The sequence below is a fragment of the Lissotriton helveticus genome, chromosome 2_1 (assembly GCF_964261635.1).
Source record: "Lissotriton helveticus chromosome 2_1, aLisHel1.1, whole genome shotgun sequence".
NCBI classification, from domain to species: domain Eukaryota; kingdom Metazoa; phylum Chordata; class Amphibia; order Caudata; family Salamandridae; genus Lissotriton; species Lissotriton helveticus.
Window position 1 is genome coordinate 1,954,974,718 of NC_136059.1, and position 27,355 is coordinate 1,955,002,072.

Here is a 27,355-nt window from a genome sequence, read left to right on the forward strand (position 1 = left end):
TTGGCAGAGAGCATAGTGTCTCCTGGCCTCCCTAGTCCTGGACGGTAGTTTGGACTTGACTGCTTCAATGAGAAGTGACTTCGCCTCCCTGCACTTCTGATTATACCAGCCCTGTCTAGCTCGTGAGCTTGGTTTCCTTCTGTTCGTATTAGCTGGAACTACAAAGAGGTCACTAATAGCCTGGGTTATTTATTAAAACAACACAAATAAATGGAAACGCAACTTTATTCGAACAAACAACAGTAGAACATGAAATAAGTGGGTCGGACTGCTCCAGAAGCAGCGTACAAAACCTGCAAGATATAAAAGAAACATAGGTGTCATGTCCAAGAGAAAAAGAAAGGTAGTCAGAATGAAAGGAAGATAGTGAGAGTGGGACAGAGAGGGAATGGGTGGAAGGGAGAAGGGGAGGGAGAGTCAGAAGAACAGAAGGAGGAGGAGACAGAGCGTCGGCCTTCTGCACCCAGCCCTCACTGTTCACCTTCCGTCACCTGTGTGTCTAGGACGCTGGGGTCCGCGAGAAAGAGTGCGGTCCAGCAAGTCCTTAAAATGAAACAGATATGAATGAAGCCAGAGATTACATTATTATCTGTGGCAACATCACTTCCCTGCACCTGTGTACCCAGGCTGCTGCAACCCAGCCCCTTCCCCCGCACTGTCCTCAATTGTAGCTCCTGCGCACCGAGGCTTCACTGCTCACCTGCCACCACCGGTGTGTCCAACGACGTGCCGGTGCAAGCTCCGACTCTGGGGTGCCTCTCTAGAGTGGCACAGCAGGTCTCCGGTCTAGGACAGTGTCCTCAAAATGAGACAGACATGTGACTGAATGAGGTCAGTGATCACATTATTACGCACAGCAAAATCGCTTGTTCGCACCTGCGCAGCCAGGCTGATGCACTCCACCCCTCTCGCAGCACCACGCTCAATTGCAGCCCCATGACACCCAAGCCCCACTGCTCACCTGCTGTCATTGTTGTGTGTCCAAACACGACAGGCAGCAGTGTTCATAATTCAGATGCAGTGTTGATTGCAGGATGGTGTATACCTCATGGATCCTTTCGAAACACGACGTCCAGTAGGGTTCACAATTCATGTCCATTGTTGATTGCCGGGATAGTGTACGCCTTATGGATCCCTTTTTTTTATTGCACATTGTGATATGCAAGGTGGATGCGGCCATATCACCTGAGGCAGTGTGGAAGAACTGGGACATGTGGCGTCATTGTTATCCAATTTATACATACGCAAAGTGGGCTGGGCTTGCGTACGCCAGGCCAGCATAGGGGTGTGAATAATTGTTCCGGGGACCTGGGCGTTGTTCAGTTCCTGCCTGGCAAGGAAGTGTACTTCTGTGTGATTCTGTTGCAGTTTTGATATCACAGAATACGCAATTTACATTAATGTAGCATGCACCGGGAGGGCGGCAACTATCGCTAATGAGATGCTGTTCGAAAACATTGAATGGCCAACATCACATGTCATGGTCAAGCTTGTGGATATGCACAGACACGCATGTAATTGGTGTGCGGTATTATTGAAAGTGTTGCTATCGCGAAGCGTGTGAATGTGCTCAGATGGAGGGAGGATCAGCAGTGAGGCTACGTCATACATAGTGATAACGTTCATTACAGTCAAGCAATGCATGGCATACGTGAATATGAAAGTCTTACATATGACACACTACTATACTGGTAAAGCCTGACAACAGAGCATACAGCAACACAAATGTACACATTACTCTTTACTGTTTGTCACATGTGATCTAGGATGTGCACTCTGCCCGTGCCTGATTTTACTCCTTTGAGCCACCAATACCCAGGCCAAAAGGCAGCACAATAATGTGCACACACACACACCAGGGGCATAGTGTAACACACATTTGTTTTTTGATGTAACGTTTCAGATGCATGGTCATCACACGTGGAAGGCTAATGTACAGACCATGAATATTGATCAAGATGATCGTTGCATGTTGTGTGTAGTATAAGATATGTGTACACAGCAAAAATACTTTTCAAAATAGCTCTCTAAGCAGAAGGGGTGTGTCTCATCAAACGCTGTACAGAGAATGACTAAAATGGGTGGGGTCCTCCAACTGTTACAACGGGAAGTGTTATGAACCAATCAAATACTTTTTTTTAATGTCACATGGCAATCGCGCGTCGAGGGCGCAAGGAGGACACACCAGACGTGATTTTGAGAAAATATATTTATCATAACATAAGTTTATTACAGTTAGAAATATATAAATGTTTAAAATATTTTTGATTATCGCTTGCTCTCATATACAGTTTAACGTTATTTAGATATAGTTTTGAGACATAAAAAAAATGAGGTAATGGCGTACCTGGCGTGACATCATACGCCTATGACGTAACACAGGGCCTGGCAGCGTGTACTCTTCGCATATGCAATGCACAGCGGGAGCGACCTCATACATACATGACGTAATGCGTGGCTTGGTACTGCGTACCCGTCGGATAACAAAGTAGCAGCTGGCGCGGACCTCATATGTATGTGATGTTACGCGGGACGCGGTGCCACGAACCCATCGGATACGAAATGCGTATCATTTACGAGTTGAGCTATATGGCAGATAGGATTCGCGTGATGATGGAGCTTGGTACACTACCGGTATGGGACTGCAGTTTTCTAAAAAAAATAAAGATATACATTTTTTGGGGGAAGATATAAAACAGTACATAATTTTTAAAGTTAAAGAAAAGACGGATAATAGAGTTCCAAAATATTACAAAAAAATAGAAAAAATATAGGTTTTATAAACATTAAAATATGAAATTAACATTTAAAAAACCTTCGAAATTCACTGAAACCATAGGTTTTACAGACGTTATAGTGAGGAATTAGCATTTAAAAAACCTTTGAAATTCACAAAAAAAAACATAGGTTTCAGGAGCGTTTAGTTAGTTGGACATTTGACTCATATAAAACATGAGAAATTCCCCTTTTATAGTTAGTTGAGCTAACTATACCTCGTGTGCCCACAATGCACTGCTGATGATGTCACATATTACATCCCTCATGACATGGTCAGTGACATCACTGATAACATCACTGATGACATCTCAAATGACATCACTCATTACATCATCCAGTGAATGTGTGTTTCTGTAAAGTTTAAATATTTTTCATATATATCTCAGTCAAGGTGAATTGAAGAATGAATGCATTTACAAGTGCCTAAAGGAATTATTTAGTAGGTGCGTGACTGACTGTGTTAGTGAGTGATTGAACGTGTCTTACTGAATGCATGGGTTAGTGACTAAACTGTGTGAAAGTCTGTATTAGTGTCTCAGTTGGTGTGTAAGAAACTGCATGGGTTGCTGAATAGCTACATGAGTGTCTATATGGGTTATTGATTTGTTGTCTGAGTATCTGTATGGGTCCCTGAGTGTCTGTGTGTTGTATGAGTCTGTGCATAGATGCCTGAGTGGGTGATTCACTGGTTGTATGGATTAAAAAGTGCATCTGGAAAGGACTGTATGGGGGAGTTAGTGTGTGTATGGGTGTATTGGTGAGTGAATGTATGTCTCAGTGGAATATCTGTAACTAACTACATCATTTTTAACTCACTGTATGTGAGTGTTGGAGTATATAAATAAGTATACGTGAGACTAAGTTATTTGAAGAGTGGGTGTATAAATAAGTGCCTGCTTCTATCAGTGATTGTATAAGACAGTAAATATGTGTTAGTATCTGTATAAATAAGTGATGTGGTATGTCTATAAATAACAGAGTTGGTGTGTATAACTGTATACATAAGTAAATGGGTATGTGATTGTTTCTTAGCATTACTGACTAGGTGTGTGAGTAACTCTATGGATGAGTGGCAGAGTGTGACTGCATGTATAGATGTTTGAGTGCATATTATAGTCCTGTATTGATGAGTAACTACATGTATAAGTTAAGTAGGGGCGGAAAATTCGTTCCGCTTGCGGAATTTGGAAATTTTTGGCAATTTCGCCATCCACGAATCGCGCGAAATTGCCCAAAAATCCGCAATTCGCGAGTTGGCGGATTTTTTTTTCTTGTTCGCGCTTCAAAAATAAACCTCGCGCGCGCGGCATTGAAATACCATGATTCTGCATTTACTGATGAGTTTTCCTCCCTGTTCGCGTGCGATGCAAGATTTTGGTAGCTGGCCGAGCGACGCGGGATCGCGAACACGTCATTGCGACCCGACACAGGAAATTGTGAATGCGAACACGTCATTGCGACCCGAAACAGGAAAAAGGCATCACGAGCAGGCTGGTTAAGTGGAAACAATATGTTCGCGACCGTTGTGACTGCATGCGCAAGCTCGGCTCAAAAAAAATTTGCAAGCTCGCGGAATTTGATGGATTTTTGCGAATCGCGATTACAAATTTGCGCGAATTCACGAATTCGCAAATTCCGCCCATTCTTAGTATAAGTGACTGGGTGTGTGTGTAAACTTAAGAAATAGTGAGTGGTATGTAGTATATGGCATTCTTGTGTGTATGGTTTCAAAAATAGTAGTCTGCATTTTTGGATGGGTGTATCAAAGTTTATATTAGGGCATCAGTAGTGCATCAGATTATCACGTGGATGATTTCATGAGTGATGTCATCAGTGATGTCATTTGAGATGTCATCAGTGATGTCATCAGTGATGTAACTGACCATGTCATGAGTGATGTAATATGTGACATCATCAGCAGTACATTGCGGGCGCGCGAGTTATGGCTAGCTCAACTAACTATAACAGGCGAATTTCTCTAGTTTTATATGAGTAAAATGTCCAACTATCTATAACGTCCTTGAAACCTATGTTTTTTTTAGCGAATATTTATTTATTTATGTATTTATTGAATTTATATGGCGCGACAGCTACCCGGAGGGTTTCCCAGCGCCTTGGATCTATGTTACACATGGAGAGAGAAAGGAGAGGCTCTATTGATTGAACAGCCATGCTTTAATTCCTTTCCGGAACCGAAGGTAGCATGGTTCTAAGCGTAAGAAGAGCGGAAGTGAGTTCCACAGTGCAGGGGCCAGATGGGCAAATGAGCGGCCGTCCATCCGAGCCCGGTTAACCATGGGAACTATGAACTTTGCCTGATTCATGGAGCGCAGATTACGGGTGGGTATGTATTTCTGGGCAATCTTGCATAGATATACAGGTGCTTCTCCAGAGCTAATCTAATATATATATATATATATATATTACCTACTGGCGGTCGCCAGTAGGTATATATAGTTAGGATTTTTTCTCTATGGGATTTTTGAAAATTCTATGTCTAATAACTTTGGCGTTTGTGGACGGAATTGGCTGAAATTTTCAGGAAAATGGCACATTTCGTTTCTGAGCAGCCCTTGAAAATTTGGGGGGGGTTCGTCAAGGGGGGGCCGAGAAAAAAGGGGGGTCCCAAAACGTGTTTTTAACATTGAGTTTTCCATAGGGCGGTTGGCCTCACTTTTAGCCCGAACGGCTGAATGGATTTGCACGAAACTTGGCAAAATTGTAGGGACTGGTAGCCCGATGTGCCTTTTGTAGGTCTCAATATATGTGCTACAGTGGATTTTGAGAAATTAACGTTTAAAAAAAGATATATATCTGTAACAGCGGACCGGGCAGCGCAACGGAGCTTTGTGAAGCGAAGCTGATTGGTTCTCCGGCGTCTGTAAACATTCCAAACAGTCCGTAGCGGCCGCCATCTTGTCTCTCGGTAGGATCGAGAGAGAAGAGGAGGCCAAAGCGAAGGGGCAAATGACCATAAGGGGGCATAGTAGATCCTCGCTGACCCCCTAGGTTTGATGTGGAGGTTTTAAAAGGGCCCCGCGGGGCAAAAAAAAATAATAATAATAATAATCGAACGGCTGAATGGATTTGCACGAAACTTGGTAAAATATTAGGGACTGGTAGCCCGATGTGCCTTTGCTAGGTCTCAATATATGTGCTCCAGTGGATTTTGAGAAATTAACGTTCAAAAAAAGATATATATCTGTAACAGCGCTCCGCTTCGCGTAACGGAGGTTTGCGAAGCTGATTGGTCATTCTGTCACTGGGCTATAGTTGGGCTACATCTGGCTGATATTTGGGCTACATTTGTTTTTTTTGTCTCTGGCGGCCATCTTTGGGCTACATTGGGCTACATTGGGCTTCATTGGGCTTCATTGGGCTTCATTGGGCTACATTGGGCTACATTTGGGCTCCAACATATATATAGGCCAATGTAGCCCAATATATATTTTTCAAAGTTAATTTTCGTAAAAACCACTGGAGCATATATCTTGAGACATAGCAAAGGCACATCGGGCTACCAGTCCCTACAATTTTGCCAAGTTTCGTGGAAATCCATTCAGCCGTTCGAGCTAAAAGTGAGTCCAACCGCCCTACGGAAATGAAGGAAATGAATGGGTAATTTGTAATTAGCAAATAGCTCATCGCAAACTAGGAATGGTAAAGAATCGCTATTTATTCCTTAAAGTTCGCTATTTAGGAAATGCAAAAAACTTTGATGATACATATGGCGGTTCATCTCTAACAAGATAAGAAGCATAGGGATAGATTTATGATGACTGGCGCATCACCAGGGATGTGTTAGTCATTCTGTGCCGCTGTTCCGTCACCTATGGTGTGCTGCATTTACAATGCGGCGCATCATGGGGAAAAAACAGCACAGATGCGTGATGTATCTGTGCCGTAAAGGTGGCGCATTGCTGGAGTTGTATCGCAAGTGTGATGAAGCTCCAGCAAGGGTCGGGGGTGCCCCTGTCGCAGGGTTTCTGTTCTCACACAGAACTGTGGACAGAGGATTGGAACCTCGGCGAATTAGGGTGTCCCAAAACTCACCTTAGTAATCAAAAACCCCTTAGCAAGCTAGGTACAGTGTCACATTGGATATAACAAACTCTCAATGTTTAGACAATCCAGAATATGAACTTATAGTACCTCAGGATACGTGGAACTCATGAACAGTCGGTCGTTATATATTTCTTAGAAACCAGAACATGGAGTTAAGAAGAACACATGTGTATTTGAAATGTTTATTTACTAATGCCGTCTTCTCAGGCGTAGTATCTTAGATAATACAAGTACACATATTATCAGTAGCAAAATTACCAGCATAGTTACTAGTACATAAAAAGCGAATGGTGACAGTATGTTATCATGCTGTAAATGAATAAGAGTTAGCAACACTTATAAGCAGCCGCGGGCCGTGGAGGGAGTTACGGTGGGGCAGGGAGGCGGGGAGGGGGAGGGGCAGGGTGGAGAGGGCTCCACCCTGCCCCTCCCCCTCCCCGCCTCCGTGCCCCACCGTAACTCCCTCCATGGCCCGCGGCTGCTTATATCTCACCCTCCCTAATACACATATTATATTATTTGCTAAGAAGGTCTCTTTGTGTTGGTTTAGGGCGTGCCCATACTTTAGTGTCTTAGATTTGAAGGAATCACATCAGCATACACCAGCTCTCTCTTCATGTGAACCGCATCAACTGTTGTGTATGTGTGTTCGGCAAAGCAATATAAAACCCGCCTCATGCCCAGAATTGGCAGAAGTTGCACTTATGTTATGAGTATGAAGTCGTGGAGATCAGACCTCATAACAATTCTGTATCGTGTTGTTCTTGAAACTTCAGCACTCGCTGTACAGATATAGTTTAACAAGCAAAGCAGATAGTAGAGCAATAACATATTATTCTCATGTAAACCACGATGAACTACTAGGTTGAAAGCTAAAGCAACAACTAAGTGTCGTGTGCAGAAGTTGCAAAAAAGGAAAAATGGCGTTTAAACCGGTAATGAGCCCATGCTAACTTAACACGGTGTAAAGATATCCAGGACCTAGATGACACCTCCCCATGATCCGGAAACGAACTGAATAAGATAATAGAAGTGCCATCTCATGAGAGCAGATTGCAAGTTTATATGTGGACGGTCCGCAAGGTAAAGCATTAAAAACTAGGAAAATTTAATGCTAAAGAAAAATAAAACAGCCAAGTACTTTATCGAGTCTTAAGCCAATAGGCAAGCTAAATAATAAAAACTTGACAAATAAGTCAATGAATTGTCAATGAAATGCTAGTACTCAGCATATCAAACATGAAAAAGGTCTATGACATAACTGTGTATGCAAAATAAGCTGCAACAGCCTCCAGTAGGAAGTCACCGTCTTCATCCGAAAAGAGTTCAGCCATCCAATTTAAAAGCGGAAAAGAACATACGTGCTCTCCCAGCACCGGATCCTCTATCACCATCAGAGGACAGCTCGGTGGGTTTTCAAGAAAGCTCTGTTCCAAGAAAGACTGTGTTGCCGCCAGTAAATTCCAGGGACCAATTAGTCCATGCATCAATGCCACAGCCATAATCCTTTCGCCAGGACAAACCAACTCGTGAGTAATGATAGGAGTCATCAGCTGATTAAAGTCGACGTCAGGAGAAACCGGTCCGCAGAGACACAAATCAATGGCCCAATCGAAATCACAGGTCAGGCAGTGAAATACAGGCTGGACACAGGTGAAGTAGGAGAATCGAAAAGATAATCCATATGCCGTGCTTAATATCGCCAACGGCATTGTGCCATAATATTCTAGCATGCGATTGCGGAACAGTGTCAGCAGCTGCAGGGCGGGAGCTTGCACAGGAGGGACATCCATATTTAAAAATGTAAAAAAGCACAAGAGCGTCCGCTGGTAATGCAAGTAAAAATGGGAATCCACGAAGCAGAGTGGAAAAAATAGAATGAAAGAAAGCAGGGAGGACTCCAAAGATTTTCTCAAATGAAGTCACAAGACCACTGGTAACAACTTTAAAAAAGTGCGCCAGGGCCTTTGTGGAGGACGCGTTAAAGATAGTCCGAACCATCTTGCTGAAATGGAAAGGCAAATCTGTATTGAAAAGGGTCTGCACCTCTGTACGGGTGTTCGCTATGTGAAGCACGAAAGTTTCACGGGCCGAACTCAAGGCCACCTCTCTCTGAGACAAAAGAGCTCTTATTCTTGCCATGCCGTTGAAATCTGCTCCCAAGGTTGGTATTTGTGGCGAGATTGAAAACTCCCTATGTTCATGTGTGGGAGGAAATAGAACATTTCTGCAGCAAATAACCCGTTCACTTACTGTTACGATAAAAGGAATACTTTTAATTAACCCAGAACAATCTTCATTATTGAGCATCAAATAACTACCATTTTCCAACAACTTGAACGTGGGGATGATAGCAGGAACTGGCGTGCCTTGCAACACGCAAGCCATATTTGGTCGGTGTTTGTTGCATGAACCGTGTAACTGTATGTGCCTACACATTAGTGAATGATGTGGCGTCTCAGTGCATTCCTCTCCATTCAGATAAACTTCTTGATCATCTTTGAAACATCTGTATGTGTATGGAAGCGACCAGACCTCATGAAGAAAAGCACTACCTAAAGGTTCATAACGACCTATTGGTATATATTTCATACAATTTGAAAACTTATATAAAGCAAAAGGCAGCGTTATTAAACCGTGGATAAGGCACGTTGCCAAAAAACCCGCAATCCTCTGCTGATGATGTCACTGAGCATGTCATGAATGATGTAATATGTGACATCATCAGCAGTGGATTACGGGTAATAGTATCTCTAGTTTACTCCCTTATAGCTGTCTTTCTTTTAACATAAGTGTCTGTTTCCTTCCCTTATACTTACTGTTCTTTTTTTTTAAAACATTTTTTGGTTCACTTCCGGTTCGCGTACCGGCGAGCGAACTGGGAAGCGAACTACGAGAAATAGAGGTTGGCACAGTTCCAAATATTGTACCAATTTTTTAATAACGGGGAGGTAGTTCTGAAAAGAACTTTTTTTTTAATTGTTTTTGTTGTTTTATATTTTTTTTATTATTTTTCTGAACATTTTTTTACTTTTTTTGAATTTTTCTGAACAGTTTTATATTTTTTTGGGTTTTTCTTGGAGGGGGCAATGAAAACGATTCATTGTAAAGGGCTCAACAGGAGCAACAAAACAAAAAAAAAGTATTTATTATTTTGGGCGTTTCGTACAAACTTGCATATGATAGTCAATAGCTCTGTTGATCAGAGTGATGCTTCTTTCTCCGTAGCAAATGAATCCATTGCAATGTACGCAGACGTGTTTTACTTCACCAAATCTCATTTGTATATTTGGCACCATCTCCCTGCCCTCTGGTCCCGTTACTTCCGGTACAACAGATCTTCTGGCCATAATAGGGAGATTATCTAGGTCGTTCCGAAACTGTGCAGCACTGTAGTTGTTAGGATGCCACCTAGTCATATGGCGATGCATTGTGTAGTTTCCGAAACTGTATTTTTTCTCGGTCCCTCTGGACAGTCTATCTTGACATATAAGGCAAGTTACGTATCTTGCATTTACTTTTTTCTGACCTTTGGGAATTTAAAAAAATTGCCAAATGAAGTTTTCTTTCCGGTGAGACGTCCTGGGCTCCTCAGGCAAAAACTGCCTCTCTTCGTGCTCGTCGTCCTGTTCCTCTTCTTCCTCTTCTTGTTGAATTATAACTTGAGCAGGTGGTCCACTCTTCCTTGGATGTGGTGGAGGTGGTGGGGAAGCACCAGCTGAAGCTACTAAAGAAGCCATTGCTCACTGGTAACAAAGGGTCTTTCTCTCACAATGATGAAAGTCAGAGTGAGGAAAGAAGGAGGGATTTTCATCATTTGGGAAAAACAAGAGTTCTCAACCAATGAAAAGTGTTCATTTTAGATGATATGACCTAGTCTTACATCATTAGGAAACCAAAAGTGAAATGAACCAATGAAAAGTGTTATTACCAAGTCACATGACCTGCTGTGTTTACGTTAAGCGCTTTGCAGGGCCTCCCGGTTTGCTTCCAGAAACCTGCGCTTTGCGACTCGCTTCGCGTACCAGTTCGCTAACGTAGCACGTCATATGACGTATCACGCGACAACGTGAAACGTCATGCGGACGGGAGGCGTCACGATGTTGTTTTCTAACGCGGCAGTTGCGGTAAAGAAACATTTACCGGCTCGCGGTCTATTTCGCGGCATCAAGGTCAGCTAACGGGAAGCTTCCCGATTCGCGAAGCGGGAACGAAGAAAAAAAAATATTTTTAAAAAAAATTATTCATAAACATATAAAATATATTTTGGGATTTAAAGAAGAATACATTTTACAGCTACAGATATTAGCTGTTAAAAAACCAATGAAATTCACTGAAAAAACCATAGGTTATAGACCATATATAGTTAGGAATTAGCATTTACAAAACCTTGAAAATTCACTGAAAAAACCATAGGTTATAGACCATATATAGTTAGGAATTAGCATTTACAAAACCTTATTTTACTCACACAAAACCATTGAAATTCCATATATAGTTAGTTGCACTAACTATATATCGCGCACCCGCAATCCACTGCTGATGATGTCACATATTACATCATTCATGACATGGTCAGTGACATCACTGATGACATCACTGATGACATCTCAAATGACATCAATGACCACATCACTGATGATATCATTCATGTGACAATACAATGCATCTCCTCACATTTTAATATAACCTGTTTCACCCAGTGTTAAATACAGAGTATAATTTTTGAAACCATTGACACACCAATACTAGTTACTACATACGCACTCACTGATTCCTATGTCTACACACACATTCACTCATTCACCCATACAATCATTCATACATACAATCACTCATCTTTACAACACTATCATATGCACTCATACACCTATACAGACACTCACAGTCTGCCACTCATCCATGGAGTTACTCACACACCTAGTCAGTCCTGTAAAGAATCAATGACACTTCCATTTTCTTGTCTATACAGTTAAACATAGAGCACCTTACATTTTCAAACATATACTAACACATACTTACCTTCTTATACAATCATTGATACAAGTACACATTGATCTGCACAGAGTCACACACCTCCCAGCCAGCCACACACACACTCAGTCTCCCATACAAATACTTGGACAATCAATCAGTAACCCATATAGTTAATCATATAGCTACTGATCAACACATGCAGCAGTTTACAGAACAACAGACATAATGATGCACAAATTAAGACAGTTTAGTCACTAACCCATGCACTCAGTGAGACACATTTAATCACTCACTCATACATTCAGTCATGCACCTACTAAATCCTTTGTCCAGACACTTATACTTCCACTCATTCTTCAATATGTAAGACACATTTTAACTTTACAGAAACATACAGTCACTGGATGTTGTCATCAGTGATGTCATCAGTGATGTCATCAGTGATGTCATTTGAGATGTCATCAGTGATGTCATCAGTGATGTCACTGACCATGTCATGAATGATGTAATATGTGACATCATCAGCAGTGGATTGCGGGTGCGCGATATATAGTTAGTGCAACTAACTATATATGGAATTTCAATGGTTTTGTGTGAGTAAAATAAGGTTTTGTAAATGCTAATTCCTAACTATATATGGTCTATAACCTATGGTTTTTTCAGTGAATATATATATATATATATATATATATATATTCACTGAAAAAACCATAGGTTATAGACCATATATAGTTAGGAATTAGCATTTACAAAACCTTGAAAATTCACTGAAAAAACCATAGGTTATAGACCATATATAGTTAGGAATTAGCATTTACAAAACCTTATTTTACTCACACAAAACCATTGAAATTCGCATATATAGTTAGTTGTACTAACTATATATCGCGCACCCGCAATCCACTGCTGATCATGTCACATATTACATCATTCATGACATGGTCAGTGACATCACTGATGACATCACTACTGACATCTCAAATGACATCACTGATGACATCACTGATGACATCTCAAATGACATCACTGATGACATCACTGATGACATCTTATTTGACATTACTGAGCACATCACTGATGACATCATTCATGTGATAATACGATGAACCTCTTCAGACTCTAATATAACCTTAGATACACTCAGTGTAAACAGACACTCACAGACTGTCAGTCATCCATGAAGTTACACACACACCTAGTTAGTCATGCAAAGAATCAATCACACCTCCATTTTCTCAAATATACAGTTATACACACCTTACTTATTCAAACATATACTAACACATATTTACTCTCTTATACAATCCTGGATACAAGTTCACAATGATCCATACAGCCACTCACACATTCACTGGCTGTTATGCACATTTATTTATATATGTCAACTCTCGCATGTACTGTGTTTTACATATGTACTTACTTTGACATGTAGCACTGAGATATCCATTCACTCACCAATACACTCATGCACACAGTCAACCGCCCATACAGATGTTTCCACATGCCCTTTTGAACCCATACATCTAGTGAATCAACTGCTCACACATCTATGCACAGTCATACACCTCCCAGCCACCCACACACACACTCAGTCTCCCATACAAATACTTGGGCAACCAATCAATAACCCATATAGTTACTCATATAGCTAATGATCAACACATGCAGCAGATTACAGAACAACAGACACAATGATGCACAAATTAAGACAGTTTAGTCACTAACCCATGCACTCAGTAAGACACATTTAATCACTCACTCATACAGTCAGTCATGTACCTACTAAATCCTTCATCCAGACACTTATAAATCCACTCATTATTCAATTTGTAAGACATATTTTAACTTTACAGAATTATACAGTCACTGGATGTGGTCACCAGTGATGTCATCAGTGATGTCATTTGAGATGTCATCAGTGATGTCATCAGTGATGTCATTTGAAATGTCATCAGTGATGTCATTTGAGATGTCATCAGTGATGTCATCAGTGATGTCACTGACCATGTCATGAATGATGTAATATGTGACATGATCAGCAGTGGATTGCGGGTGCGCGATATATAGTTAATACAACTAACTATATATGCAAATTTCAATGGTTTTGTGTGAGTAAAATAAGGTTTTGTAAATGCTAATTCCTAACTATATATGGTCTATAACCTATGGTTTTTTCAGTGAATTTTCAAGGTTTTGTAAATGCTAATTCCTAACTATATATGTTCTATAACCTATGGTTTTTTCAGTGAATTTCAATGGTTTTTTAATAGCAAATATCAAAAGCTTTAAAATGTATTCTTCTTTAATTCGAAAAATATATTTTATATGTTTTTAATACAATTTTTTATGTATTTTTTTTAATTATTTTTTTTGTTTCGCTCCCGGTCCGCGAACCGGATAACTTCCCGTTAGCTCAATTTGGTGCCGCGACCCGGTCCGCGAACCGGTAAACGTTCCGTTTGCGCAACTGCCGCGTTAGAAAACATCGTGACGCGTCGCGTAAGCGCGACGTATGGCGTTCTCGCGTAATGCGTCTTATGACGCGCCGCGTTAGCGCACCCGGAAGTGCTCCGGAGCGCGAACCGAGGCGCGAAGCGCAGCTCCCCGGAAGTGATCCGGGGCGCGGCGCGCAGCGCGTAACGTAAGCGTAACAGGTCATGTGACTTGTTATTAAAACTTTTCATTGGTTCATTTCACTTTTGGTTTCCTAATGATGTAAGGCTAGGTCATGTGACCTAAAAATAACACTTTTCATTGGTTTAGAACTATTTTTTTTCCAAAATGATGTAAGCCCACACCTTTTTTCTCACTCTGACTTTCAACTTTGTGAGAGGAAGACCTATTTTGCTTACTAAGAAATGGCTTCAGTAGTAGCTGCAGCTGGCGCACCCCCACCACCACCACCACCACCTCCTAGGAAGAGAGGACCACCTCCTCAGGTTATCCTTCAGCAAGAGGAGGAAGAAGAGGAAGAGGAGCAAGGGAGTAGGCAGTTTATGCCTGAGGAGCCAAGAAGGTCCCATGTAAAAGAAAATTTCATCTGGCAATTTTACAAATTTCCCCGGGGCCAAAAGAAAGTAAATGCCCGCTATGTTACCTGCCTCATCTGCAAAAAAGATCTGTCCAGAGGGACAGATAAGAAGTACAGCTATGGCAATTACACGATGCATCTGCATATGGAGAGGTGGCACCCTATAAATTATAGTGCTGCGCAGGTACGTGACCTGCAGGAAAACCCCCCTCCTGTGGCCAGTACATCATCTGGAGAGGCAGTGACGGGACCAGAGGCGAGGGAGACGGTCCCCAACATCCAGTTGAAGTTCGGAGAAGTGAAGCAAGTGTGCATTTACTGCGGCAAACTACTTTGCTACAGGGAGAGTAGCATAAATTTGATCAACGTAGCAATTGAAAATCATAATTGTCCAAAACGCCCCAGAAAGTAAATTATCTTTTTTTTTGTTGCTCCTGTTGAGCCCGTTATATTCAATGATTTTCATTTCCCCCCCCAAAAAAACAAAAAAAATATAAAACCGTTCAAAAAATACAAAAAAAGTAAAAAAATGTTCAGAAAAATAATAAAAAAATATAAAACAACAAAAACAATAAAAAAAAAGTTCTTTTCAGAACTACCTCCCCTTTATAAAAAATTGCTAGAATGTTTAGCACTCTGGCAACCTCTATTTCTAAAACACTTGACACAAAGCAACATTTTAAATACACAACTTTCTTCATAATTTTCTCCCTAAAGCATACTATTCTCTATCTAAATTAAATGAATCTTTTCTCACCTTAGCAAATACATTTTGAGTTTCAAAACAGTCTCAGACACACACCAATTTTTCTTTAGCAGAGCAAAGGGTATGCACTCCAGAGGCTGCAACCAACAATGGCACAGAAATGCTGTAATTCATCACACATATCTCTCATGTCACCCAAACAAAACTCTTCCCTCACTTGTTTCAAATCAACACCCTTCCCCCCCCTGCCCTTTCTGCCTTTTTTCCATAGCAACCACCTCCTGAAAGACCTCTCATGTTTACAAGTTCACACAACAATGTTTCAATTGAACTCTGAACTCTCAGTACACCTGCGTATCCAGTGCAATCTTTCATAAAATGATTTTTTCTTGACCATTCAAATTACATCTTTCAAAGAACTCATCCATGCACCCTAACTTTCTGTTTTCAGCAATCAAAATCCACAAATCACTGCTACTGAATCATTAGCACAGAAACTCCACAGTTTTTTTCATTACAAACTCCTACTGTTTCAACTGCCATTTCATATCCACACTTCATCTGACTGCAGCATAACCTCCTCTCACCATGTTTTCTGTCTGGATTGTTGGACATAGTTACATCCACTGGGCTCAAAGGTATGCTGATAACAGATATTTACACAACCTCAATTTACAAAATGTGGAAATCAACTGGATTGGCCACAGAGAATTAAGATGTCACCAATTGATACCATTGGTGAAAACCTTTTTGCATTTGCCAAAACCTGACCTGTTAATTGTGCACTGTGGAGGAAATGACTTGGGCACTTTGACTGGGGTAGGTCTGGAAATGCTTTTAAAGGACACCTTTGACCAATTGATGGCACTTTTTCCTCAAACTGCCTTGGTATATTCAAATATATGCCAAAGACAGAAATGGAGGTGGTCCAACCAATTTTGTCCACAAATTGAGAAATCGAGGAAGCATGTAAATAAGTCTGTTTCAGCTTACATGAGAGACCATGGAATGGGCTCCATGTACAACAATAACTTGCGTTACTACATGCAAGATATATACAGAGGAGATGGAGTTCACTTCTCAGATGGGGGGAACAGAATTGCTCACACATCTATGCACAGTCACTGAAGTGATCCGGGGCGCGGCGCGCAGCGCGTAACGTAAGCGTAACAGGTCATGTGACTTGTTATTAAAACTTTTCATTGGTTCATTTCACTTTTGGTTTCCTAATGATGTAAGGCTAGGTCATGTGACCTAAAAATAACACTTTTCATTGGTTTAGAACTATTTTTTTTCCAAAATGATGTAAGCCCACACCTTTTTTCTCACTCTGACTTTCAACTTTGTGAGAGGAAGACCTATTTTGCTTACTAAGAAATGGCTTCAGTAGTAGCTGCAGCTGGCGCACCCCCACCACCACCACCACCACCTCCTAGGAAGAGAGGACCACCTCCTCAGGTTATCCTTCAGCAAGAGGAGGAAGAAGAGGAAGAGGAGCAAGGGAGTAGGCAGTTTATGCCTGAGGAGCCAAGAAGGTCCCATGTAAAAGAAAATTTCATCTGGCAATTTTACAAATTTCCCCGGGGCCAAAAGAAAGTAAATGCCCGCTATGTTACCTGCCTCATCTGCAAAAAAGATCTGTCCAGAGGGACAGATAAGAAGTACAGCTATGGCAATTACACGATGCATCTGCATATGGAGAGGTGGCACCCTATAAATTATAGTGCTGCGCAGGTACGTGACCTGCAGGAAAACCCCCCTCCTGTGGCCAGTACATCATCTGGAGAGGCAGTGACGGGACCAGAGGCGAGGGAGACGGTCCCCAACATCCAGTTGAAGTTCGGAGAAGTGAAGCAAGTGTGCATTTACTGCGGCAAACTACTTTGCTACAGGGAGAGTAGCATAAATTTGATCAACGTAGCAATTGAAAATCATAATTGTCCAAAACGCCCCAGAAAGTAAATTATCTTTTTTTTTGTTGCTCCTGTTGAGCCCGTTATATTCAATGATTTTCATTTCCCCCCCCAAAAAAACAAAAAAAATATAAAACCGTTCAAAAAATACAAAAAAAGTAAAAAAATGTTCAGAAAAATAATAAAAAAATATAAAACAACAAAAACAATAAAAAAAAAGTTCTTTTCAGAACTACCTCCCCTTTATAAAAAATTGCTAGAATGTTTAGCACTCTGGCAACCTCTATTTCTTTTGATTCGCTTCCCGGTTCGCGCGCCGGTACGCGAACCGGAAGCGAAACAAATAAAAAAAAAAAAAAAGGAAGAGTGAGTATAAGGGAAGGAAACAGAGTAATGTTAAAAGAAAGACAGCTAGAGGGAGTAACACAGAGATACTGTTTAATAGATCTATTTACCGAAGAAAAGATGTAAGAGGGTATAATTGAGAAACACAAAATAGATAAGGAAGTGTAAGAAAAAAAAGGAGAGTAGAAGAATAATAAACAAGAGTTTCTTAGAGAATGTGAGTGAATGTTGAAATTAAGAAGAAAAACAGTAAAGGATGTGGAATGAGAGGTAGGGATAGAACCGGACTAAAAGAACAATCCTGAGGGAAAGTGTTAAGAAAACAGTGAGCGAAAGTAAATAGGAATAAAACAAGATGTATGACAGTGATTAAGGTTAAAAAATGTGGAATAACAGAGAGAAAAAAACAGAAAGCTGAAAAGAAGAAGTGACAGAAAAGGAATGATTGAAACAGCAAAGAAATGTAAATAACATAGTGTGCTTGAACTACAGGGAGAAAGCATAATGAACAAGTAGTGAAAGAGTGATGAGTCAGAGACAGTGAGAGTAATAGAGACGGAGTGAGTGAACAGGAGTGAGGAACTATGAGAACAGAGGGACTGAGAAAAGGAGTGGAAGGAGTAGAGTAAGTAAGTAATAGAAAAAGGAATGAGGGAAGTAGCAAAGGCAGGAAACTGAGGGTTAAAGAAATGAAGCAGTGGAACTAATAGAAGTTAAATGTGATAGAAATGTAACGAAAAGAGTACAAAACACTTACCTTATAATTGTCGTTAACTTAGTCACTTGTTATTTTTATACTTTCAATCTGTGAAAGAAAGAACAAAAATTTGAAAAATATTAAAACATGTATTTAAAAATTAGAAAAGACAAGGGAAAAGATTGACAATCATCCAATTTTACAAAGAAATAAAGTTAGAGATAAACATGCAGAAAAAAAGAGAAAGAAACGGTGATAGACAGTCAGAAACAAAAAGAAATTGTAATAGAGTAAATTACTAAGAAAAAAAAAGGAAGATACTTTTAGTGACAGAAAAGAAGGATAGAAAAGAAGGATAGAAAAAACGTTTTTAAACACATCAAGTAAACCAATTATTTACCCACATTCATGGGGAAGTGACTTAAAATGCCCTAACACACATGAAAGCGTATTTTTAAGGCCCTTGCACCATTTTTGCGTCACTTTTAACATGGCTATGTAACTCAAAGAAACAAAATCTATTTGTAAAACACTTGACACAAAGCAACATTTTAAATACACAACTTTCTTCATAATTTTCTCCCTAAAGCATACTATTCTCTATCTAAATTAAATGAATCTTTTCTCACCTTAGCAAATACATTTTGAGTTTCAAAACAGTCTCAGACACACACCAATTTTTCTTTAGCAGAGCAAAGGGTATGCACTCCAGAGGCTGCAACCAACAATGGCACAGAAATGCTGTAATTCATCACACATATCTCTCATGTCACCCAATCAAAACTCTTCCCTCACTTGTTTCAAATCAACACCCTTCCCCCCCCTGCCCTTTCTGCCTTTTTTCCATAGCAACCACCTCCTGAAAGACCTCTCATGTTTACAAGTTCACACAACAATGTTTCAATTGAACTCTGAACTCTCAGTACACCTGCGTATCCAGTGCAATCTTTCATAAAATGATTTTTTCTTGACCATTCAAATTACATCTTTCAAAGAACTCATCCATGCACCCTAACTTTCTGTTTTCAGCAATCAAAATCCACAAATCACTGCTACTGAATCATTAGCACAGAAACTCCACAGTTTTTTTCATTACAAACTCCTACTGTTTCAACTGCCATTTCATATCCACACTTCATCTGACTGCAGCATAACCTCCTCTCACCATGTTTTCTGTCTGGATTGTTGGACATAGTTACATCCACTGGGCTCAAAGGTATGCTGATAACAGATATTTACACAACCTCAATTTACAAAATGTGGAAATCAACTGGATTGGCCACAGAGAATTAAGATGTCACCAATTGATACCATTGGTGAAAACCTTTTTGCATTTGCCAAAACCTGACCTGTTAATTGTGCACTGTGGAGGAAATGACTTGGGCACTTTGACTGGGGTAGGTCTGGAAATGCTTTTAAAGGACACCTTTGACCAATTGATGGCACTTTTTCCTCAAACTGCCTTGGTATATTCAAATATATGCCAAAGACAGAAATGGAGGTGGTCCAACCAATTTTGTCCACAAATTGAGAAATCGAGGAAGCATGTAAATAAGTCTGTTTCAGCTTACATGAGAGACCATGGAATGGGCTCCATGTACAACAATAACTTGCGTTACTACATGCAAGATATATACAGAGGAGATGGAGTTCACTTCTCAGATGGGGGGAACAGAATTTTCATCCTGAATTTAAGACTATGTATTGGTACCTACTTATAAGTACCTAAATCTACCACATACCCAAAAGCTCTTCTCAGAGCTACCCTAACTATGATCACTCTAAACAAATTTTAAATGTAACTTTTTTTTACTAATTTTCACGAATTACGCTTTCCGGAACGCTACCCGGTTCGCGCACCGGACGCTAACCTCGCGAATTTTTTAAAAAAAATGTGGGGTTTTTTCCGCACATATGGGCCTCCTCAGCCACCCTCAGAAAACCTAGGGGGTCAGGATACGTCTCCCGTGCCCCCTTATACCCATTTCCCACATTGTTTTTCCTCCATCTTGTGATTAAATTTCACCGAAACACAAGATGGCGGACTCCCGTTACGTTGCCGGTTAGCTGCCCGGTTCGCGTACCGGGACGCGCCTCTACGGCGAAAAATCGCAAATTTTTTATTTTTTTATTTGTTGCCCCGCGGGACCCTTTAATATCCCCCTCATAAATCCTAGGGGGTCAGGAGGGTCTACCTTGCCCCCTTTCCTTCATTTCTCCCTTTGTTTTTCACCACATCTTGTCTCTCGATCCTACCGAGAGACAAGATGGCGGCCGCTCCGGACTGTTTAGAATGTTGACAGACACCGGAGAGCCAATCAGCCTCGCTTCGCGAAGTTCCGTTACGCGTCAGGTACGTGAACCGGGGCGCTAACCGGAGCGCTGTTACAGATATATATATTTTTTGGGACGTTAATTTCTCAAAATCCACTGGAGCACATATATTGAGACCTAGCAAAGGCACATCGGGCAAACAATATCTACAATTTTGCCAAGTTTCATGTAAATCCATTCAGCCGTTCGAGCTAAAAGTGAGTCCAACCGCCCTATGGAAAAATGAATGGGAAAAATGCGTTTTGGGACCCCCCTTTTTTCTCGGCCCCCCCTTGACGAAACCCCCCCAAATTATCGGGGGCTGCTCAGAAACAAAATGTGCAATTTTCCTGAAAATTTCAGCCAATTCCGTCCACAAACGCCAAAGTTATTAGACATAGAATTTTCAAAAATCCCATAGAGAAAAAATCCTAACTATATATACCTACTGGCGACCGCCAGTAGGTAATATATATATATACATACATATACCTCAACCTGAGGCTGCTCAGATTCTCTCGTTTCCTGAAGATGCCTTGCTCCAAGAAGTAAGTAAACTTCTGAGATTAATCCTTCCAAAAATAAAAAACCTTTCAGAACAAAAGAGGAAACAATGCACAGGATGTGTAGATGTTCAAGTGCAGATCCCTAATGATACTAATGAGGCAGGAACTACCTCAAAACAAATAAATACAGTGTTAAGAACCAACCAGAAATACTTTTACTAACAGACATTGGAACTGCTGTAACTTTTTTGGTACAAAGTTACCTCAACACCTAAAACAAAACGTTTGATATCTAGCACAAGAGGTGACAGTATTTTGTTATTGCCAGTACACCTCTGTGTCCAAACTGTAAAAAGGTCCCCTTTACACGAATCCCTAGCTTAAGAAACCTTTTGATCCTGCTGTACTTTTTGGGTACTGTAAAAAAAGAAAAGGAAGAAAAGGCCTTGTGAGATTTCTGTAAGACGATCATTATCTCCATGTGTGTCGCGGGAGTAACAGCGATACCAAAAGACATAAAAACAAAGTCAAAAAAGCCATATGATTGGCCACAAGCTATAAACATAAGCATAAAGCATTTTCATGAACTCCATTTACACATTGCCATTTTACAGAATGCAGAGATTCCATCTCCCTTATTACTTAATAACAAGCTTCACAACAGTAGGTACCTACTACTCCATCCACAGGTCCTATCCAGGCTGGAATATCACAAGAGGGCAATGTGATATTCATGCCATAAACATCTACAGCAGCTTATTTGACTAACGCCGGAAAGGGAATCCATGGTTTGTAATTATTTTACTTTTCCTTCCAGGCAAAAAAAAAAAAAACTTCAATGTCCGAAATGTAATTTGTATGTTGTACAATCAGGTGATCTGGAGGGGCCTAACTGGCCGGTACTCTATGGGCACAAGTTGCATGTGAAAGCACCAGCCGCCAGTGCAGGTTGCCTGGGTGGAGCTGCATAAAGAACAACAGTGAGCAGAAGGAGTTGATGATTTACCAGATGAACTACTCTGGCAAGAAAGAAGAGGAAAATGATTAATAGATGCATTATTTAGCAACAAACTGCAAACAATGTATGAAGGTCATGGCTTCTGGTGACACTGACAAAAGAAATGTTTGCAAAAGCTCTGCAGAACCACTTGAGACACCAACATAAATACTTTTACAAAAAAAGAATAAGCAATAGAAAAAATAATTTTTTGCAAAAAAACAAAAAAAATAATTAAAAAGTTCAACAAAATAGTTCATCATAATCAAAACAAAAAGAAAATTATTTCAAACCAAAAAAGGTAAAATAAATTATAAAACATTTAAAAACAGTCAAATGGACCACATGCTAATCCTGCATCCAGTCTCCTCTGCATTCAGATACACATTGTGTGCAGAGGGCGGTGTTGAGGCTTGATGCCTGCTGTAGGCCGTGTGAATTAGAGTTGCCTGCATGAAGACGGTTTTACACAGACTAAATTTAGAATCTGATAGAAAAACAGACATTCACTCTAAAAGCAAAGGCTAAAGTGATGCTATAGTTAGGAGAACAAATGAGGCAAGAACTAACGTTTAAATCCCCAAAGACAATTGAAATTATCCAGTTACAGATTTGTCAGCTGAGTATAACTTGAGCCCCTGTCACGCATTGCTTATGACCTCACATATTACCTCAGTCATGGCCTGCTAACTAACATCGATGATGACACCACTGATGATATCATCCATGTCACTGCTATTCACGTTGCTGAAAAAATACGGACATCATTTTATATCGTATTTGTTTTTAAAAAAACTACAGTCTAATACAGCATATAATTACTTTTTCTATACATGTGGGTTCACAAAATAGAAATATGGTAAGGCCAGGAGCGAAGTCTGACTGTGCATGCTGAAAGTTGAATGGAGCGTGCTTTACCTGCCAGTAAAGTTTCAGGTGTACGTTGCAGAGGAATGTTGCTAAATAGGATGATGCTTAAAGCTAAAGCCTGTTGCAAAAAATCTGAGAAAAAAGCCAAGTTTCTGTTCACAACAATGGATGTCTGGACACGTGCTCATGTTAAACAGTTCTTTTTCACTGCTCCAGACAGATTCCATGTAAATGGGATGTTTATAAGATGTGGATGTTTTTTCCAGAACTTCGCTGAAAGTTTTGTGGCACTGAACATTGTGACACACTTAGACATGGTTTAACTCACCTTGGGGTTGTAAGCATGGCGCTAAGGTTGTATGCCAGTCTACTCATCTCACGAGTGTGTAATGTATTTTACCAAACTACAGAGGGCTGTCCATAGGGCCTGGCTGAAGATGTCATATCCGTGGCTAATGATTATCTATCAACCTCTTGACACAAAAATGGTCTCAAAGCCAGTTACATTGAGGGGACCAAGACACTGTACAGCTGGGGTAGGCCAAATGACTAGCCTTCAACCAGGCCCTGAACCCAACCTGTTACAGATGACCAACACATGCTGCACATGGCAGAAGGCCCTCTGGAAATAATTTCCGTATTTCACTGGTTCCTGTGAAAAATGAGTTTTCCTACCAATGCATCTTGTGCAATAAAACACCCAAATACGTAATAAATTATTAACTCCCAAAAACAGAAATGTAATTATTGCGCACTAACAGAACTCACAATAAATAAAGGGACTAAGATGTAGCCAGGATGCAAGTCATACTACTAAATTGAGCTAACACATTTTAGTTTGTATTTATCCCTCACTGTTAGGAGGTGAATGGGAGGTCATGGGGAGATTCTTGATAGAGAATCACCAAGCCCAGAATGAATGTATAAAAGGCACATTTCCCACCAGTCCTGAGATGACAATCTATCTCTTGTTGCACACACTAGTGCTAACATATTTGTCTGGTGGAGTTGTTTCCACTAGTCACGTACTCAACCCTGGGTTACTTTGGTGGCCTGATATCAGTAGGAGTTGACTGTTTCTCCCGTTGGATTAGAGGCAACCAGGAGACCTAGCAGAAGCGCTGCACTGCCAGATTTAAAATAGAGCCCTAAACTAATTTTAGCTGATCGGAGAAGATCCTTTGATTTGCAGGGTCATGTGTGGCATCCAAGTCTCGAAACTACCGAGGCCTCGTTATTCTCTGATAATAATAAGAACCAGGAAGGAATGCAGGTAAGGGAAACGGGAAAATGGGAGAGACCTGTAACTATAACTAAAGCATGACTTTTTTTTACTTAATAGAAATGGAATAAATAGTATAAAACAGTAAGAGGGTGCTGGGGAGTCTCTCTTGTAAATAAATAAAAAAGAACCATATATATGATAGTAATCATAATATAATACTAGTAGAAATAATATATAACACAAAGGAAAATAATATAAATATCAACATTTATGTCAGATTAAACAGAAATGAATAAGGCAAAATTAATATAACAATTATAAAAGTTGGTTCCCTATACTAATTAGACTATGATTAATCACATAAAATAGCATAAAAGTAATTAATGCCCCCAAGGAATTCATATGGCATTACAGAAAGTCTCATTAATAGGCTAGAGTGGATGTTGAGAAGAGTGCTCAGGGAGATAAAGGGGGGAAGCTTACCCCACTGGCAATGTTTCTGCCTTAAAATACATGTTGACTTTAAAGCTTGCTTGAAAAAGTACTTGAAATGTCCGAATTCGAAATACTCATGCATAATGAAGTACTGCACTCATACTAATTAAATGTAGAATTTAAGAACATGTACACTAAGGGCCAGATGTAGGTAATTAGTATTTACCGATTCGTAAATACCGAATTTTACCGTTTCGATATTTACAAATCGGTAAATGCTATGTAGGTATTTTTACACATTTTTTTACCGAATCTGTAACATTCGGTAATTACCAAATTGGTATTTACCGATTCGGTAATTGCCATTGATTTCTATGGGCCTTGAGGTCCATAGGAATCAATGTCAATTACCGAATCGGTAAATACCGATTCGGTAAAATTACCGAATTTGCAAGGGGGACAGGGTGTCACTTTGACACCCAGTTGCACCCCTGATTCTGGCTTGTGTGCCATGTGGCACACATGCATGCCCTCAGGGCATGTATGTGTGCCACATGTGTACATGCACAGATGTGCATGTACACAGAAATTCGTTATTTACCATGACATAGTATGTCATGGTAAATAACGAATTCTTAGGGGCCGGTGGCACTGTTTTCAGTGCCACCTACATCACAAATTTGCGATTCGGTAAATTTACTAAATCGGTAAATTTACCGAAAATGTAAATTTAAGGCCCCCTACATCTGCAACTCCAAATACCGGTCGCTAACGGCCGAAATCGGCCGTTACCGACCGGTATTTGGCCTCTTACATCTGGCCCTTGGTTTGTTAAAAAAAAAGAACATTCTCTCTGCTGGAGAGAGCAAATTTTGAATCCATACTCAGCTAAATGCGGTTATCCAAAGGCACCAATTATAATTAGAATATTTAGTTTTGTATTGCTTTTCATGGACAGAATGCTATGTCAACACTGATAAGCAATTACCTAGTACAAGTACTGATCGTAGAAATAATGCATTCCATTTTGGAGTGATGTTGGTCAAAACTTTGGTCCATGTATTTAGCCTCCAAGTCCAGCTTAATAGCAAATAGAACATCAAGAATTCAGGAGTATTACCATGGAAAAATAGTTCAACACATCCCAGAGATATTCCTGTCTTTTTCTGGAAAAGCACATTTCATTTCATTGGCAACTTTATATCCAAAGGAGTAGGGTTAGAATGCATACAATTGTACTACATAGATTAGATATTTAGCCGGTCTTTATCTAAAACATATTTGTTCTTGCTCAAGTAGGAGAAGTCTACTTTCAGAGCAGAGTAGCACATTCGGTCTGTGTCATAATTTACTGAATAGGACCCATGGATCCTAAAGCCACCTTCTGCCAACAAATCATAAAGACTGTTCTTGGTTCATATAGATATACAGTTACTATTACTTTACATGTATGAGCCAGCATGAGCAGTAGAGCCCCCATGGAGCAATGAAGGCCACACTGTATCTGTTGACTCAACAGAGAATTTCTTCTTAAGGATATGACTTGCTAAAATGCATCTTATCCAAATGCTGTACGGAATATTATGGAACGATTAGCACAGAAGTCGATCACATTCTTGTATCATTAAATTGTCTGCTGAAGGACATTGTTCCATGTGCTACATGGGGTCTGAGCTGACACACAAGTAGATAATTCAGTATACACTGGCAGCTGTTCTTTCACCTATAATGAAGGACTCAATTAACATATTGGTAAAATATATTTATGAAAGACAATTTTGCCATTTCAAAGAAATGCAAAAAATTGCAGTTCAATAGAGTTGAGTTACTTTTCATGATCTGGATCTGCATACAACACTTATGTAGAAGTAGCTCTAATATATAGTCCGGGACTGCACAGGTGATACATTCAGCTGTGGCCAATCATATAATTAAGTAGTCTTCTGATGGGTCAAATCACTTACCAAGTTGGGATTTCTCTTCATTAATGACGAGGTCAGTTTCTGTACCTATGGATTGAAATGAAAGATGGTCAATTTTAAAGAGATCGGACAAATTTACCAGGAAAATGAAAACTGGAAAAGAGACCTGAAATACAAGCAGCAGATTTTCTGACTATAGTGTTATGAATGTGGGTGCAGAGCTCCTGGGTATGTGCGTGTATCCCCATGTGGGAAGGGCATTTAGTGAGATTTTACCCATTTAATTATATTAAGTGCCTAAGAAGCAGTCTATGAAAAGTCCAAAGATGCAGCCAAGAATGTACAAGAAGATAAAGTACACAATTAATTGCATTGCACCTTTGTGCATGACTGAGACTCATTTGTGTTAACACATCAAGATACAATGAAATACACTTAGGCATGTAAACAATATCTAATGGCTTGTGTTACCTCTTCAATGGATGAGCATCTTGCTGTAATGTTTTTAATCTAAGATGATGCTTGCAATTTATTATACATTTCAATATATATTGAAAGTAGTTTGGGTCAAAAAC

At 40.1% G+C, this 27,355-nt stretch overlaps 1 protein-coding gene across 2 annotated transcripts in view; it reads right to left on the bottom strand.

Moving 5' to 3' along the window:
* Window positions 1–27,355, bottom strand: part of TTC29 (tetratricopeptide repeat domain 29) — a 1,214,048-nt gene that overhangs the window by 37,823 nt on the left and 1,148,870 nt on the right. For both annotated transcript variants that reach the window (XM_078677661.1, XM_078677660.1), the window contains one exon: window positions 26,823–26,867. In XM_078677661.1, coding sequence (XP_078533787.1) covers window positions 26,823–26,867 — 45 coding nt within the window. The remainder of the gene's footprint in view (window positions 1–26,822; window positions 26,868–27,355) is intronic.